Consider the following 18,113-nt stretch of genomic DNA (forward strand, 5'->3'; position numbering starts at 1 on the left):
AACCCTGCCAGGAAGTGCTGGATTAAACTGTGGCATCGTTAGCAACAAGAAAGCAAGGCCAGACCTAAACGTGGCTCTGCTGGGTAAGGCAGGAAGAGAGCATCTCTAAGATACAATCAAAAAGAAAGTAGTCCAGTGCTAGTTCATGCATCTTATTCATTAGGGTTGCAGTGTGGCTGTTGGCAGAGAACTAGGTTGTTATTTCTAATGCTGAAAAGTGTCCCATGTTCTCACCTGCCTTTGGTGGCTTCTCCCATTTTACAGGTAGTGCAGAAACGATTTCTAAAGTGACTTTGAAGATCCTGGTCAATAGCTGCATTTATTCATAAAGCTCGTGTGGAGCCGTGGTTCAGCCCCAGGGAGCTCCGTGGTGGAGAAGCAATGCCCAAAATCAGTCTCAGAACCAAATGAGGAAGAGGCTTTGCACCACCCGCAGCGTTCACATCTGCTCAAGGTTGAAGCTTTGTAAAGAGTCGATCAGAAAACTGCAGGTGAGCTCAGAGCAAGAATGGGGCTTGATGGGGATGTGCTCGGTAAGAGAACCCAAACAATCAGCACGGCTACAACCGGGGAGGTGTTTGCCAAGGGCTGGTGCCAGGCGGGGGAATTAAAGGCCGTGTCGGTGTTACCTCTGTCCCAGCACTGGGGGGGATTCTGGGGGCTCTGTCCCTGCGGGGAGCAGTGAGGGGACCCCCCCGCTGCTGCGCGACGAGGTGAGGCGGGGCCGCGCAGCCGGCGGGGGAAATATTGAAAATAATAACATTATATATATATGTATATCACCCCAAAACAAACAAAGAAAAACAAACCAAAAATACCACACCCCAAAGAGCGGCTTAGGGGGGTGGGCGGGCAGGATGCGGCTGCCCGGGTGGGAAACCTCCCCTTCCCCGGGGCGGAGCGGGGCCTCCCTCCCTCCCTCCCTCCCTCCCTTCCTCCTCCTCCTTCTATCCCTCCCTCCCTCCCACCTCTCTACCTCCCTCCTTCCCTCGCTGCTGCCGCCGGAGCGGAACCGAAAGCGAAGGCGGCTCCGGGGGCCGGGGAAGCTCCGGGGGCCGTTCCCTCCCACCGGCGGAGCGGCGCGACCCGCCAGGTACCGGAGGGGTTGCGGAGGTTGCAGGGGCTGCGGGGGGCGGGCGGGAGGGCCCGGCCGGGGGATGCGGAGACAAAGGCGCCCGAAGGGACCCGCGGCGGGCGTGGGCGGCCGGGCCGGGCCGGGCCGGGCAGGGGATGCCCTGAGAGCACAAAACGGCTTCTCCTTCCCACGGGGCTTTCCCGCCGCGCTCGCAGGCGGTCCGGGCAGGGGTTGTGGCCGTGGGGGACACACCGGAGCTGTCATTCCTCCATCCCGCTTCGGGAAGCTGCACCGCGGCCAGCCCGGGCCCGGCAAACATCTATCCTGCTCCTGCCCGGAGGGTGCCGGTGGTACCTGGTGGGCTGGCAGTGTTCCGGGCTGGGGGATGTGACAGGGTGGGGATGTCCCCGTGGGGCTCCCACGCTTGGGGAGTCGGGGGCTTGGAGCAGAGGAAGGGGGAGGGGGGGAGAAACAGGCCGTGGAGTTGGGAAAAGGAGGATTTTGAAGGTTGAGGAGCTGGGAAAAGATGGAGGGGATGGAGCTGGGGGAGCAGCTGCGTGCAGGGGACAGGTCTCATGAGGAGAAGCCTCATGGTTGGGTGGTTGCAAGTGACCAAGTGTTGTTGGGAGGTGGGATGCAGCCCTTCAGCTGAATCCACGTGTGCAGCGTGGAGCACCTGGAGGGAGCATGGACAGTAAGGACCAAAAGCAGCAATGGGGTGACCACAGCAAGATGGTGCCATGGAGCTGTAGGCTGACCTGTGGGTGCTACAGGAGCAGAAATCATCCCTGGGGACGAGGCCAGATTATTTGTCCTTGGGGCAGGGGCTTTGTGGTGGCAGTGGGCAGCCAGAATTGCCTTCATGGTCCGTGACTGGAGAGGCAGCTCCTCTCCCAGGGGAAGGAGCTCCAGCCCTCTCCTGGCCTCCCCCCATGAACACTTTGGTTTGGGAAAAACAGCAAAAAAATCAGTTCCCAGCCCTGAAAGCACTGCCAGGGGTGTCTGACCGACCAGCGCCGTGCTGGGCAAGGCAGCTGTTATCAGATTGGGGAGGTAATTTGGAGGAGGATTTGCTTCCAGCTCATCCTTGATGTCTTTTAAGTGGTGTTCATGAAGTGCAGAGCTGCTCTTCTTCCCTCTTGCGTGGGCATAGTGGGCTGGAGCTGGTGTTTCCAGGAGAGCTGGGAGCCACTTGGCAGGGCTGGATGAGCCAGTGGTGCTCAGAGCTCATCCTGGCCTGTGCTCAATGCTTACACTCTTGGTTTGAGATGCTCCTTACATGGTGCTTGAGCACTATTAAGTGGTATCACCAAGATTATAAAAAAATCTTGTTAAAGATGGTTTCGAATACCTATTGAAGCCTGCCAGTGGATTTGGTGCCACCAGCCTGGCTTTGCATTTTTTTCCTCCAATTCCTTCCACCCTATGTTGGATGGGCCGGGCAGTGCTGGAGGCTCTTCCATTCAGGCCCAGGGTCCCTGTGTAGGTGGGGATTGTTTCCAATTTCTTTTTATTTTGGGTGTCCTCTGACTTCCAGAGAAGCTGCTGGGATGTTTTTTTTTTTGCTATTAAAAGTCAGGCAGGGATGCATTTGGTCTTTGTATACTACAGTGACTGGTATATTTCTGGCAAGGTTTGCACTCACCCGTAGGAAGGGAAACGGTGCCCCCGTTGCTGCAGATGACACTGCTCTTGGCACTGCCACTTCCACCTCTGACAGTGACCAGGGAAAGCAAAATAGCCACTGGGCTCTGCCCAGCAAGACCCTATCTCTGCCCTGCCTCCTGGCCCCAGTTAACTTTTAACCTCAGACCTTCAGTGGTGACAGGAGGAGGTGCCAGTAAAATCAGCCTCAGTGGGGGTGGTTTGTGTTCAGTTTTGCCATGAACAGCTTTTTTTTGCAGTGCCTGAGCTGCAATGGAAAGGTGGATGGAGGTGTTGATGCCACCAAGTCTTGCTCCTTTGGGAGGATCTGACCTGGACTCTGACTTTGCTGGAGGGAAAGGGGAGTGGGTGGCATTGGGTAGGATCCGGAGATACCACCCCACCCCATTTCCTGGGTAGACAAACAGCTCCAGGAAGGGGAACACAGGTTGCTGAGTCCATATTCTCTCATTTCAAACCTCTGCACCCCCCAAAACTCTGTGTCCCCATCTGGAGGTGGCCTCATCCCAGCAGGGACCAGGCACTGACAGCAGAGCTGGGGCCGGGGAGGACAGGAGGGGGCTGTAAAAATCCCTTCACCCTTGCGGGGGGTGATTTCACTCCTGTTTGTTTCCTCTTAAGCCACGTGGACTCTGAGTGAGGGGGGAAAGCTGCTGCCAGGGTTTCACAGACCTCTTTTCATTTTAATATCCCTCTCCTTGCTGAATTAGATGTGAGACTGATTGCTTCGATAATCCTGCCGCAGCCTCTATGGGTTATACATGGATTGCAGCCAAAAGCTGTGCCAATAAATCATTCCTATACACCAGGCTGTTATATTTCCTGAGGATTTTGTGGGCATGTGCAGCTCGCTTTTACATAAGGATCTGCTGGAGTTCAGACCAGAATGTGCCACTTTTTCTCAGGCAAGGACCTGGGTGCATCAGTGAAGCCGAAGCCCCTGGGCTGCGTTGCACTTTTTTAGGTTTATTCCCCTCATTCCACCAATTTAATGTTCCCTCTGGGTGGGAATGCTGTTGTTCTCCTTCTCCTCACCCTTCCTGTGTGTTTTTAAGGAGAACTGGCTGTGTTATCATTAGCAGTTGTCTCATGTCCTGCAGGGCTGTGTTCAGCAGCAGGATCCCACATTTGGGTTTCTCTTGGAAGGTATCTCACAGGGCAGTTTTTGCAAAATCCTACACTTAGCCCCTTTGCAAAGGGAAAAAACTCCAGTTTTCCACCCTTGCTGATGTCACAGTGGTACTTGGATGACTTTTAGCCTGTTTAGAGAATACGGGGAAGCCCGCTCGAATTAATCAGCCTTGATATGTTTATTCTGCTCAAGCCAATTAACTCCTGCCAGCCAGGGCATGCTCAGCTCTCAAGTGTGGTAGAAACTTCATAACTCAATTTTCTTTTAGCTCGACAAAGTTTAGGATCAACCTTTGGAAACTTGGATTCTGGAGGCAGCAGAGGATGAGACTGGGTCCAGTGCTGTGGCTGGTGATGCTCGTGGGGTGGCTTGATCCCTGGATGATGTTCCTGGGGTGGCTTCATCCCAGGACCACTGCTATGAGCTGCCTTTTTTGGTACGGCTGCAGTGCACAGGGAGGGTGGAGGGCATGGCATTCAGGATCAACTCTGGCTTTGAGGGATTGCTATTTATATGTGCCCACTGGCAGGGTGCCCAAAGCAAGCCAGGAGAATGGCAACTGGCCTCAAGATGCACCCCTGCATGTTCAGGATGGGTAGGGGGGTGGGGGCTGTCTGTTTGCTTTAATCCATTTTAGGAGTGCATGAAAACACATGCTGGTGCCTTGGCCTCCAGCAGCAGTGGGGAGGTGAAATTTTGCAGCCACGATGCAGAGCTCTGTCTTGGCTTGGCCTGGCTGGTAGCTCCTGGCTCTTTTGCCCAGCAAATCCTCAACTGGGAGTGGATTCAGCCCCATAAATGTGGCGTTTCTGAAATAGTTTGTCCTTGTTGCTGTTCGTCAGCTTATTTATAGCCTTCACATCCCCTGTGTCTCTCTGTGTTTGAAGCAGCAAGTGGCACAGGGTCAGCTTTAGCTCCAGGATCATCTCACTTGGGGAAGAAAGCTCCATTTTATAGGTTGGTGTTGAAAAGAGGAATTATGCCACTGTAGAGCCTTGAGAAAGGGGGAGACAATTTGATTTCTCTACTTGACTTGCAGTTTCTGCGGGGCTGATTCAGAGTGGTTGTGCTGTGGGTGCATCACAGAAACTTCAATGAGTGCAGCTAATTTTAACTGGGCACCTCAGCGAGGTGTGGGAACCCATCAGAAAAATGCCTCAGACTTTGTTCTTGCTTCTGGGCTGGTTTTCACAGGATTTTTTTGCTTGTTTTTCGTTTGCCTCTGTTGCAACTTGTTAACCTAGAAATTTAAACCAGCACCAGCACGAGGGCTGGGAAGAGTGATGGTTTACAACCAGCCAACCATCCAACTGCTCCAGGGTACCTGGTGTGTGTCAACGAAGTTTTATCTTTTAAAATAATTATTTAATTATTTGATTTTAAAAAAGGAATATTCTTTGTTGCTAACAGAATTGTTTTCTCATTTCTCCCAAGGCTCAGGAGTCTGACTTTTGCACAGAAGGCTGTAAGGAACACAGGGGAAGGCAGAAGACTGGCAATGATGAGCTGTGGGAGGAGGCAGTGAGCTGGTGGGGCTGATCCTACACCTCTGCTTGGTAAGCAGCTCCCACAAACTGCTTCATTTTGGAGGTGTGGGACTTCAGCAGTGGGACCAAGCAATAGGGAACTGAGTGGTGTTTATCCCAACATAGTGCAGGGCCTGATCCTGCCCCTGTAAAATAACCCTTTTGGGGATATTTCTGTAGAATTTTTTTAATTCCCTGGAGTGTTTTAAGTTAAAGGGGTGGCAGGTGCACAGCTCAGGTGCCATCCTTCACCCCTACTCCGGGTTTTACCATCCCCCATGGGATGAAGAAATTCCATCTGCAGACCATGAGGGGCACATCCCCCTGCCCGGGACAGCCCGGCTCAACCTCCTGTCTTTGCAGGAACATCTCCCCGTCTCAGCGTGGCCGGGATGAGGCCGTGGGTCACGCCATGCCATCATGCATCCCCGGCAGCTCGCCCGCCCCGTGGCCCCTCTGTCGCGATAGAAGCTGCGGCCGCCGAGCACCCGGGGAGCCGCGGGTCCTCCCCCCGCCGCTGAGCCCCCGCCTCCCCGCCATGGCCTCGCTCATCGTGGTGACCGAGTACGACGCGACGGGGAGCGCGGGCGACGAGGAGATGAACGCACCCGGCGAGGAAGGGTTTGGGGACGGCCGGGAACCGAGGGCGAAGCTGCATTTCTCGGGACGAAAGCTCTCCCTGCAGGAGCGGCCGCAGCCGCCCCGCTCGCCCGGGGATGGCACCAACGAGCGCTTCATTTATCCCTCCCTCCCCTACTCCCCGGTCACCTCCCCGCACTCCTCCCCGCGACTGCCGCGGCGGCCGACGGTGGAGTCGAACCGCGTGTCCATCACGGGGCTCCAGGTGAGGGGGGTTTCTTGCTACCCCTGCTTACCTGGTTCGGTTTCCATCCCGCTGGTGGGAGGTGCTGAGATGTCCTGCTCCATGCTTGTCCCTGGGGACAGCCCTCGGGGGAGGTGGGGACCAGCAGCTTGGTGGATTTCTTGCCTTTTGTAGAAGTTGCCAGCTCTCCCGGTGGCATTTCAGGAAGCCGGCAGCGTGCCACAGTTTTCTTTTCTTCTCCCTTAAAAACAATAAAATATAAAATATGGGCTGCTTTGCCCATTAGAAATAAAATCACTCAGAGCCAGGTTGCTGGTGTTAAACCTCCCCTGGGGCTCTCCTGGCTGCAGATCCCCATGGCTGCCAGCCTGTTGTGCTCTCTCATTCCATCTGAGTGGTCAATATTGCCTGCCCAGTCATTAGCATTTACAATTAGTTGTTTCCAAAGATGCTGATGTGTGGCTGAGCTGCCCAGGCCCAGCAGAACCCAACAGGGAGGGAGTTGGCAGAGGAATTTTTGCTGGAGATTTAAGAGATTGGGGAGGGACTTTTTATAAGGGCAGGCAGTGACAGGACAACAGGGAATGGTTTTAAGCTGGAAGAGGGGAGATCTAGGTTGGCCATTAGGAAGAAACTCTTCCCTGTGAGGGTGCTGAGCCCCTGGCCCAGCTTTCCCAGAGAAGCTGTGGCTGCCCCATCCCTGGAAGTGTCTCCGGTCAGGTTGGATGGGGTTTGGAGCACCCTGGGCTGGTGGGAGGTGTCCCTGCCCATGCCACAGGGTTGGAACTGGATGAGCTTTAAGGTCTCTTGCAACCCAAACCATTCTGTGAGACGAGATTGCTAAAAGGAGGAGGAGAGCAAGTGCAAAGGGTTTGGTGGCTCATGTCAGACCTGTCCCCTCTTTCCCTACAGGACTGTGTGCAGCTCAACCAGTACAAGCTGAAGGATGAGATTGGGAAGGTGAATATTGGCCAGGTCTGGGTGGGACAGGGGGGATTCACAGTGGGAAGAGGCTGGGATGCCCATTTGCCATTGAGCTGCTGGCGTGGCAGTTCCAGCAGCTCCCCACAGCAACTCACCCATCTCCTTGCTACTCCTTTTCCGGGTAGTGCCAAATGAACTGTGGTTTTCTTTTAAAATTAGTACTAATTTTCCCCATTCCCCATCCCACAAAATGGGACATTTGGAGCTTTTTGTTGCTGGGGCTGAGTTACCAAGCCCTGCACCCTGCTACCCCCAGCATCACTCACTACCTCCATGATCCTGGTGGGCCCGGGACTGCAGAGGAGCCTGAAGCTCAGTTTGGTCCTGTGGGGTTTTTTTGTTGGTTTTTTTTTTCTGGACTGTCCCTAAGTGGTCCCTGTGGCTCTGCTCCTCTCCAGGGTTCCTACGGGGTGGTGAAACTGGCCTACAATGAGGATGATAACACCTACTATGTGAGTAGTGCCATGTCCCCAGAGCCTCCAGTGGGGAGAGTGGGATGGAGGATGGAGACAGAGCTCTTCTGCTGACTTCCATGACAGTTCCATCCTGCCAGCCCTGTTTTATCCTTGATTTGCCCCAAATCCCACATTTCTTTTCCTCCTTCAGGCAATGAAAGTTCTCTCCAAAAAGAAGCTGATGAGGCAGGCAGGCTTCCCCCGTAAGTGACACAGAAGCTTTAGGGTGGGAGTTGATTCTCTTGAGTGGGAGATGATGCTCTGCGTGGGAGATGATGAGCTGGGTGGGAGATGATCTGAGGGCTCATTCCTAACTGGACCCCTCCTCTTTACCCTTCCCATAGGTCGCCCACCACCCCGTGGGGCCAAAGCTGCCTCTGAGGGCTGCCTGCAGCCCAAAGGGCCCATTGAACAGGTCTACCAGGAGATTGCCATCCTGAAGAAGCTGGACCACCCCAATGTGGTGAAGCTGGTGGAGGTGAGCACCAGTCAGCCCCTTCCCAAACTGACCCCGAGGGTGAAGAAGCCTGGGTGCTGTGGGGATGGGCTTGGGTGGGGAGGAGTGAGCACAGATGGACTGGGATGGTCACAGCAGGTCATCTTTTCCCTGGTTTACAATGATTTTTTTTCACTCCTTCATCCCAAAAGTTTTTTTCTTCCTGCCCAGAAAGAAAAACGCAGGAAATGTTTCTTCTTTGGAGGAAACAAGTACTGAGATGGGTTTGGGGGAGGATCTGGTGTTTCTGTGGGTTTTGCAGTGCAGTGGCCCTTCCTTCCACCTACTGACTGCGTGGAACAGCCCCAGAATAAAGGATTAAGGATGTGCTGGCAGGAGTTTATTTGGCTCATGAGTCAAATGATGCTTCCTGCATGTTTTAAATATTTACTTCCTCAAAGTGCAACTGCCTCTTTGTCCTCTTCCCTCACCCCCTGTGGGCAGCAGCTGGTGCAGAACCGAGATGGCTGCTCAATAAAACAATCCCAGGGTTTAATTTGTAAGTTTTTTTGGTGCTGTTTAATTTCCTTTCTCCTTCTTTCAACAGGTCCTGGATGACCCCAGCGAGGATCACCTGTACATGGGTAACTGCTCACTGCCCTTTAACATTCGTCGGGTGCTGAAGGGGGACAGAGGCAAAGGGTTCCCCCCGTGTTTTGGGGCATCTGTATGCAAGGTTGGGTCTCTCCTCCAGAGTGTTAATGGCCTGGATGTGCTGGAGGAGCAGATCTTCTTTTGGTTGGAGCAAAGGGGATGCAGCCTGGGTTCAGAAAGCAGACAGGGGTGTTTTAGAGTGCTTTATAGGCTTTAATGCAACATCAGGGTGTGCTTTGCTAGGAGTGGTACCAGAGTTTTTGTTCTTAGCTCTGAAGCTGGGCTGCTAGCAAGTGGCTTTGTTTCCTTGACCTTGCATAAGATGGCATAACTTTTTTTGTTTTTTAAAAAATACATTGTTTTTAGAATCCTTGTCATTAAAATAGTTGCTTTTGTGCTGAGATTGCTCACGGGAGCTCTAACCTGTAAGTGATCTGTAATCACCTTCTCTTTTTGTGTTTCAGTGTTTGAGCTGGTGAAGCAAGGGTGAGTATTGGATTCCAGATGTAAATCCATTAAGGCATGAAGGTGAGATGGTTTGTGGCACAGCTCAGCTGCTCGAGGAGGGTGTGGGATGTTCATGGTGGGTTGGGTGGCACCTCCCCAACCCAGTAATAGCTGTGTACACCCTCTGTGTGCCTGTGTTTGGGGTTGTGGGCTGTCACTGGCTGGTGGCAAAGCCCTCAAGGCCTGTTTTGGTGACTCCAGATGTGGAATGAACTCCATTTTTTGTTGTCTTCACAGCCCTGTGATGGAAATCCCAACCCTGAAACCTCTCAGTGAGGACCAGGCTCGGTTCTACTTCCAGGATCTGATCAAGGGCATTGAGTACTGTGAGTCTGATGGGATTTCTTATTTTGATTTTTTTTTTTCTAAACACTTGGGGCTGGACTTCCTACTGGTGTGTGGTGCTGCTTCAGGCAGCTCATGCTACAGCACAGGGGTTCTTGAAGCTGGTGCTGGTCATAGTGTTGACAGGAAGGGTAACAGCCTTTGAGGGGCTTCCTGGCTCCTTTGTTGCTGCTGACTCTCTTGTTTTCCCTTTGGCTGCAGTGCACTATCAAAAAATAATCCATCGGGACATCAAACCTTCCAACCTCCTCGTTGGGGAAGATGGGCACGTCAAGATTGCTGACTTTGGAGTGAGCAATGAGTTCAAGGGAGCTGATGCCCTCTTAACCAACACAGTGGGCACCCCTGCCTTCATGGCCCCGGAGACACTCTCAGAAACCAGGAAAATCTTCTCTGGAAAGGTGTTTAATAGTGATCTGAGAGGTTTGGGGATTCATCTCCCTTGCAGATCTAACTGTGCTTCCTTTGCTCTGCAGGCATTGGATGTCTGGGCCATGGGGATCACCCTCTACTGCTTTGTGTTTGGGCAGGTAAAGAGATGGATTTTTCAGTGGTCTGTGGGGTTGGTGTGTGTCTCCCATGTGCCAGGCATGCAATGGGATTTGTACCCTGCAGTCCAGGAGTGCTGAGGGGAGACAGGGATGTGTGAGTGGAAAGGGGAAACCTCTGCCACTCTCTCTGTGGGTACAGCCAAAAGTACTGTGTTTCTCTTCCCCAGGGAAAAAAAACCATCTATGCCTAGCCAGATTTTTTTAGGAAAGGAGCTGTTGTAGTAATTTGGTCATTTTTAGTTAAATATAATTTGCATTGTGTTTGAAAGAAGACATTTCCCTCTAAGTGGCTTCTTGGTCTCCTTCAAACCCAACAAGATCTGGACGCCTCACGGGTCCCTCCCTGCTGCTTCCTGAGAGAGGTTGTTGCTTTTCTGATTGCTCTTTCTTCTCGTGGCAGTGCCCTTTTATGGATGAAAGGATCCTGAGTTTACACAATAAAATCAAGACCCAAACACTGGAGTTCCCAGATCAGTGAGTACTCAAAAAAACCCCATCAACCCCAACCAGACCCTCAGTCCTTATTTCAGAGCTCCTTTGTGCTGTTTCTCAGGCACTGCCTGGGTGGGACTGGTCCTGCTCTGCTGAGGTTTTGCAAAACCCAGGCTCTGAACCCTTCTGTTGGCCCTCAGCCCCAGAGAACTTCCTCTGCATTAAAAGTGAAGGCAAACTCTTGGTTTGCAGCTGCTGAAGAAGGAGTGATTGAAGCTGCAGAGGAAAGGATTAACCTCTGCCATTGCTGCCTGCTGGGTTTTAGCCTGGGTGGAGTTGGTGTCAGGCTCTCCCAGCCCTGTACATGTGGGATCATGCTTCAGATTGCCCAAAAAGGGGTATTTTGTTTCCCTGGGAGATTTTGGGAGAACAGGCTGCACAGCAGCTGCATGCATGACTACCCAGAGCTGCCTCCCTGCCAGGACTGGGGTCCAGTTCCCCCCTGCCCACTGTGGCTGGCACTGGGTGAGGAAGGGAAGTAGCATCCATCCCCTTCCCCATCTCCTCCTTTCTCCTCTCCATTCCCCAGGCCAGAAGTTACAGACTTCTTGAAGGATTTGATCACACGGATGCTGGATAAAAACCCTGAATCTAGGATTTCTGTCCCAGAAATCAAGGTACTGACTCAACCCTCTGGTGTTGGCTGTGGCCTTTCCCTTCTGTTTGTTTCTTCTTGCTTTCCTTTTGATTTTTTGGGGAGTCAGTTTGATCGTGCCAGGCTAGGTCCTCCCCTGTGCCCAGGGCCCCTGGGCAGGTAAGTCCCAGCTCCTTCCCCTGCTCTGGGACCTGCTCAGCTCTGGGGCCTTTGGTCCCTACAGAAGTCACAGGCAAAAGGAAATCCCCTGAGCACAGTATTTCCTCTGCTACCAGGAAAGTACTGTGCAACAGCCTTTCGTAGGAGATTTCTGGTCCTCTGCCCCTGCGAGAGCCTGGAAGGGGCAAGAAGCTGAGAAAATGGAGACTAAGGTAGGGGGGAAGGATTGTGGGGGAATTGCTGAACCATTTTGTGCTCCTTCTGCAGCCGCCCAAGATGCCAGGTGTGTGGGCAAGGAGAAGGAGGAGGTTTCTGCCTCGTGTAGTGGATTAATTTAGGTCCAAGACCAGGGCTTGGTGGGTCTCCCCATCACTCCTGCTCATATGGATGGTCTGGAATAAATCACTCCTGCCTCTTGGTGCTGTTTCATCCATAAGACGACTGTGAAAATATCTTTTTCCCTAAAACCCACTGAGATACCCAGTGCTGTAGGTCACTAAGGTGATGGCTTGGTTGCATAGATGAGGCCTGTGCTGGCTCTGGATGAGCCACACCAGGACATTTTCTGCTCTGGGGTGACCTGCTGCTGGTGGCACGGCGGTGAGCTGGCTCGCAGAGCTGCACATCTCTCCCCTGCTCCCTGGTCTTTCAGGAGCACTTAGGGGCCATAGCTTGGGCAAGGAGATGCGTTTGCCAGGCTCGTGTTCTTTGAGTTACAAAAAAGAGGAAATCACTCCTGACAGGCTGTGTTATTAATTGAAGTTGCACCCTTGGGTCACCAAGAACGGAGTGGAGCTGCTGCCCACGGAGGATGAGAACTGCACCCTCGTTGAGGTGACAGAGGAGGAGGTGGAGAATTCAGTCAAGCACATCCCCAGCCTGGCCACAGTGGTGAGTAGGAGGGATGCCATGGCCTGTGGCTGCACTCCCAGGTCAGTCCTGAGCAGCTGGAGGTTGCTGCTGAAGGGCAAAAGTGCTGGGCAGGATTACAGCAAAGATCTCCCCCCTCTTGGAAACCAGCACAGCAGGGTGAGGTCTCAGCATCTTGCTGAGGGAGCCATCAGTGTTTTCCTGGTCTCCATGCTTGAGCTGGATGCTTAAATATCACTGTGTTTGCACAGGGTGAAAGAGCCTCTGGTCCAGGACCTGCCCACATTAGGAGTGGGTGTTCTGTCAGGCAGGAGGTCCTGCCCTGCTCTGCCTGTTTGGCCCTAGGGGCTACTGGAGCTTCCCAGGATGGAGATTTTATCTGGGCCACAGTATCTGCCAGCCCCCACCTGGAGCTATTCTTGGTGAATTTATCTCCTCTCTTTTCAAGCTCATATTTTTATTCCCTGCAACCTGCAGCGTGGTGAGAACCACAGTGTAACCCTGCCCTGTGTGGAAAGTGAAATCCTTTTGGATTTAACCCTAACGATGTCTTTGGGTTCCTTCTTGTCCTTATTCTAGGAGAAACAACTCCAAACAACACCAAATGCAGCTCCCTGGCATGGCATTATCTGCCTGTAGACATCCAGGCTCTGATTTTTTTAAATATAGGTCTCCCTTTGAAGCATTTTTTCCACTTTGTGGCTTTGCCCACATCTGCCTCCCATTTCTGGAGCTCTCTCCCCCACTTCATTCACTACCCTGCAGCAGTCTCTTCAGATGTTAATATGCAGATGTTAATATGCAGATAATAACCCTGCAGATGTTAATATGCAAATGTGCCTTGTGCTGAAGGAGCAGATCTTGCTCTGAAGAGATCACCATCAATGAGGTGGTTTTTCCCCTTTCTCCTACTTGGAGCTGACTTTCTGTGATGCAGCAGAGGATGGCTCAGTGCTCCCAGCCCTGAAAATCCAGATGTGTTCAGCCCAGCTGAGGGCAAGTGACCTTTTGCTGCTACTCTTGCCTCTTAAATAAGGCACTGCCCCTAGGCAGATCTTGTATTTTTCCCCGTTTGCATTTGTTCTTCAGAATTACCCTCTGGGGCCTGATCTCTCTGAATCCAACTGCAGGTATGAAGACTCAAGTCCCAGATTCACATGGTTTGACTCTCACATAAAATGCCTTCCCCCAAGGGAGCCTTTGGGTGTGCCAGACACGTAAGGCTCTTGGAGCACGTGGTGAGCAGATAAATAATCACAGATGGATAAGAAACAATATCAAATAAAGCCAGGGATTCCCACGTTTGGACACACGTGCTGAGGCAGGGTCCAGTGCTGCTCATGTTGTTCTCTGGTCCCACCAGGAAATTAAGTTGTGGGATGCCTGGGAAGAACCTGCACACTTGCTCAGTTCCCAGCAGCCTCCACTTGCAGCTGATGCTTTGTGTTTTGCAGACAAACAGCCAAATTTTCAGCTTGGTGTTAGTAAACTTTCAGGCAAAATTGTACTGGTTCCTTCCTTCCCCTCTTCCTTTCCAATGAATTCTTCTGCCAGGTAATTGCATGGAAATGGGTATTTTTAGGGATGTAGTTATCAGTAAAACCTACTTTTTGGGGGGAGGAGGGGGTGAAGATCTTCCCAGACTTGGCCTTGCTCTCCTTTCCAGTCATTCAACCCTAGTGAGGCTTTCATCAGCTTGCTCAGTTCTTGCATTGTGGGTTTCAGAGGAGAGTACAGCCCCTGCATTAAGCAGCTGGAGACCTGTAAACCAGCTTCCTTCTGGTTGTTTTGGCTTTGGTTGGTTGGTTTTTTGTTTGGTTGTTTGTTTTAAAGAGACCTTTGGCTCCTTTTCACTGCTTCTCTTCATTACTTGAGCATGAGGATTGGATGTTCCTGTTGCTCTTGGCAATTAAAGGTGCTCTTGGCAATAAAAGGTGCTCTGATGAACTCCAATCTGGTCTTGCAGATCCTGGTTAAAACGATGATCCGGAAGAGATCCTTTGGGAATCCCTTTGAAGGGAGCAGGAGGGAGGAGCGGTCGCTGTCTGCCCCTGGGAATCTGCTCCCGTAAGTGTCAGCACCTTGGCCTGAAGAGACATTTGCAGCTTGTCTGAGAATGCCTGCAAAGCAGAGGAGGAGAATTTGAGGAGTTGAGCTTTGGATCTTTCCTGTGGGGCCATGACTGGGATGCTGACACACCCTCTGTCTGACCCATAACTGCTTTGTGGGATGATTTTTGTGGTGTGCCATACCCTGCCCCTCTGATGGGCTGGAAAGCAACTTTTCCTGGCACTTCCAGCCTGTTGCAGGGGAGCTGGGGACACACACACACATGGACTCAAAGTCCCAAAGGTCCTGTGTAAGGAAGGGGCAGGCCCTGGTGTCTCATTGTCTGCTTTGTCCTTTTCTGATGTGCTCAGCACCTTTTTTATTTCCTTTTAAAACAGGAAACAAGGCAGTGAAGATAATCTGAAATGCAACGATTTGCCTAACGTGGGAGAGGAGGAACTGATTTCATGAACATCAACTTTATAGTTCTGTTGAGCTACTCAGTCCAGGGCACATTATCAAAGTGTGCAGCTGAGGAGGGGTGACATCAACAGAGCCTACACCAAACACAGCATGACGTGGCACTCTCTCAGTATAATGCTGGATGCAGAGCTTACACAGCAGCATGTTTTAAGACATCCAACTACTTGCCATAAACATTGAACATCTCTGGTCACTCAGACCATTGACTTCTTGTGGGAAAGGTGCTGGCTCATAGCAGAGAGGTGAGCAGTTGAGCAGTGACAAGTGCTTTGCAAAAAAAAAAAAAGAACAAACACAAAAAAACAGTCAAACAACAATGCATTTGAAACTGCTTTTACCTGGTTTTAATGCCAAATAATTTCCGGGGACCAACACCTGCATCCCAGGGGTGTTGGGTGCCCGTCGTGGAGTTGGTGAGCACATGCAGGAGGGTGAAGGTGACAGGAAAACTCCGTGTGTGCACTTTGGAGAGTCCACCACCCACTGGAAACGTTGCATCTGTTTCTCGTCGTTCTGATTTGGTTTTAACTGAAACCTTTTTATCTGCATGGGAACAAAGCAAAAAGCCACCTTTTCAGCTTTTTAAAGAATGCCTACCTTTGTGAGCCAAGTTGTACTCAACAGCATCTTCTGGACATTCAGAAAGTGAGGTTAATTACCTTCTGAGGTAATTAACACCTTTCCTAAGGTCTTGGTGTGAGGAGGGCTTGGTAAGCTGAATATTCAGTGCATGAAAGGTTAAGGTATTTAAGGGCTTAAGTTCAGTCTGAACTATTTTTGCTGCAGACACAGGAGTGGAAGGTGGTGTTTAGCTGAATTTGTTTTGAATAGCAGAGGAAGCACTAACAACAGTTTGTTTCTAAATCTTTTACTTGATCTAGGTAGATATATTATGAAATATAAAATTCAGGGTAAAATCCTTCACTTCCATGTACATTACATGGTTTACTACAATTAAAATAATACGACTTATGCTATTTTATAAGTATAGATTTAGGGCTTGCTTAGAACTTAAGATCTTAAGGAAATACTTAGATTAGCTAGTAATTTGCAAAGAAACTTTTGTTTTCCAAACTCTTAATTTGGATCTTGGGGCCAATGCTATGTATTTTTTGCAAGTTTCATTACCAGTAATTTGTGAATGCCTGTGGATCAGAGGCTTGTTAGTAAAATAAGTGTATACTTAATTCATAGATTGTTTCTTAAGAAGAGCTCTTTCACCTTCAGTCAGATTACTCTGATTATTTTGTGGTGCTTGTAAAAAAATAATAATCTATTGTGTGGTGGGAGAGACTCTGACACCCAAACTCACTTCCCCAAGTTCTCTGTGCTCAGTCACAGCTGGAGAATGGCAAAATGTGAGTGAGCTGGAGAAGAGTCAGGGTTTGCTTGGGGAAAGGGGTCGTGGTAAGTATAGTTATTTTGAGGACTGAGGGATAGGAGGGAAGGTCTGACTTCTCTTCTCAGTCTGATGTGCTTGTGTGACCTTGAATAAGGCATTTAACATGATGGTGTCCAGGACCTGAATGTCCCAGGCATGTAAGGGATTGCTAAGGCATAATTCTTTGCCCTGAGAAGGAAGGCACTAAAAGAGAGCTGAATATTTTGGTTAATGGTAAGAACTCTGCCTGCCAACCTTGGCCTTGGGTGCTCTGCCTTTGGGAAGTGTCTGTCCCCTTGTCTTCCTTGATCTTGGGCACTGCAAACAGCAGCTCTGCTGCAGTCAGAGCTGGTGAGGAAGGGGCTTTGTTAAAGCCAGCACAGCATTAGCAAGCGTGCAGGTGCCTACACAACCTGTCCCTTACATCCTTTTGGTCACTTGAAGCAATGCTCCCCCTAAATCACAATTTATTCCCATAACATTGTGCTGCTGGCCCCTCCTCAAAGCCACGGATGATGGTTCCTGGGTTTGGGGCAGTACTATGGAGTCTGGAGCCATAAGACATGCACTGTTTTCCTCCCATTTTAGTCCAAGGCTATGCCAAAGCCCTGCAGCTTCAGCTACGGGGAAAACCAAGCAGGGAACTCGGGTGCCAGCACTATTGCAGCTGCCTGCTCCCCTTTGCTCAACAGGACCGTGTGTGCAAGCAGGCAGCTTGGTTTTCTAACCTTGTAAATGGACTTGTTCTGCCAAAAAGGAAAAAAAAAAAAAAAGGGGGTGGGGGGATCTGATTATTTATTGCTGGTGAATAGTACTGTGTGTGGTGTGTTCTGTTCAAGGTGAGTTGTAGTGATGCTCTGTGCTGTGTATCTCGGGTTTGTGGTTTGTCTGGTGCCTAGTGAGACAGTTTACATTTACCAAACAGGTTTGCCAGGTGCACGTGCAGCTTCTAAACAGAATAAGCTGTGCCAGCTCCTCAGTGCTCAGCCACAGAGTCACTGGGCCCCAGATATTACCTTAGATCAGTGTCTTACGGCTCACAGGGTCTTGGTTTGGAAGCATCCTAAAGCTCAGCACTTCCCCAAGGTGCTCTGCAGAACGATTGTCTCTTAGTGCCAGCTCTGCTAAGGCTGCAGCCAAATGGAACATTTCTGAAAGAAACTCAATGTAGATTTGTTTTTTTTTCCTGGTGATCAGTTCTGTTGAAAACATAAAGCGTGGCTGTATGAGGAAGATCTATCTAAATGCATGCCCTGTTAGAGAAGCTGTACTGTATATATCACTGCTCAGTTCCCTAGCTGCTGTTCCTTAGTAGTAGTGCTTGCTCTCTGATAGTGAAGTAAACATTTTGCTTGTGCCTTGGAACTGGGCTGTAGCTTGATTTCCCCAGCTCCCTTCCTTTCAAGCAAGCCCAGTGCTGACTGTAGGCTTAATGCTGGGTACTAAGCCTTTTTGGCTCTGAAAGCACACAGGAAAGTGCTAAGGGGAAACCAGGTCTCTTGTCTTGGGTAGTTTTTCTTGGTGGTCCCCTCCTACCTATCAGGCAATCAACCTGTTTCTTTTCTAAGGTCTTGAACTATTGCTGATTTTTATACTGTTTGTTTAACGACCGAGGCTTGTGTTTCATTCCTACCCCTTTATTATGCATTTAACTTTATCAGGTGTATCAAGTTTAAATACTATGTATTTACCACTTTTAAATTATATTACTTAAGGATTAAAAAAAAACCAAACAAATCAAGAAACCCTTGTGTTTTTCCACACAGCTGTTCAAGCTTCTCTGTACAAGTTGAAATAAATGACATGCAACCAAAGCCAGAGCTGTTTGGTCAAGTGGAACTGTTATCCTGTTTGACTGGTCTGTACCAAACTGTAAGAGTTTTGCTGTCAGGGGAGTCTGAAACCACCTTCCTGGTGCTGATTGCAGTGAC

General features: G+C 50.6%; 1 protein-coding gene across 3 annotated transcripts; it reads left to right on the forward strand.

Annotated features, from left to right (window-relative positions):
* Window positions 1-893: 893 nt before the first annotated feature.
* CAMKK2 (calcium/calmodulin dependent protein kinase kinase 2) lies at window positions 894-18,002 on the forward strand. Of its 3 annotated transcripts, none has more exons than XM_030460931.1 (18): window positions 964-1,093; window positions 5,307-5,428; window positions 5,762-6,242; window positions 7,134-7,181; window positions 7,604-7,657; window positions 7,812-7,863; window positions 8,005-8,138; window positions 8,704-8,740; window positions 9,215-9,236; window positions 9,495-9,583; window positions 9,804-10,003; window positions 10,079-10,132; window positions 10,554-10,627; window positions 11,175-11,262; window positions 11,516-11,611; window positions 12,162-12,290; window positions 14,236-14,336; window positions 14,717-18,002. In XM_030460931.1, the coding sequence occupies exons 3-18, from the start codon at window positions 5,811-5,813 to the stop codon at window positions 14,787-14,789; spliced, it is 1,683 nt and encodes a 560-aa protein (XP_030316791.1). In that variant the 5' UTR covers window positions 964-1,093; window positions 5,307-5,428; window positions 5,762-5,810; the 3' UTR covers window positions 14,790-18,002. The 3 variants fall into 3 exon arrangements, with proteins under 3 accessions (XP_030316792.1, XP_030316791.1, XP_030316793.1); XM_030460933.1 differs by having other exon boundaries at window positions 5,834-6,242; XM_030460932.1 differs by lacking the exon at window positions 11,516-11,611 and having other exon boundaries at window positions 894-1,093.
* The last annotated feature ends 111 nt before the right edge of the window (window positions 18,003-18,113 follow it).

This window comes from Calypte anna, chromosome 15, assembly GCF_003957555.1.
Source record: "Calypte anna isolate BGI_N300 chromosome 15, bCalAnn1_v1.p, whole genome shotgun sequence".
Lineage (NCBI taxonomy): Eukaryota > Metazoa > Chordata > Aves > Apodiformes > Trochilidae > Calypte > Calypte anna.

Excerpts from the sequence above, each read along its gene's own strand:
- CAMKK2 (XM_030460931.1), top strand. The coding sequence starts at position 5,811 with ATGCCATCATGCATCCCCGGCAGCTCGCCCGCCCCGTGGCCCCTCTGT. Across the intron at positions 6,243-7,133 it reads TGTCCATCACGGGGCTCCAG|GACTGTGTGCAGCTCAACCA; the intron begins GTGAGGGGGGTT and ends CTTTCCCTACAG. Across the intron at positions 8,741-9,214 it reads CGAGGATCACCTGTACATGG|TGTTTGAGCTGGTGAAGCAA; the intron begins GTAACTGCTCAC and ends TTTGTGTTTCAG.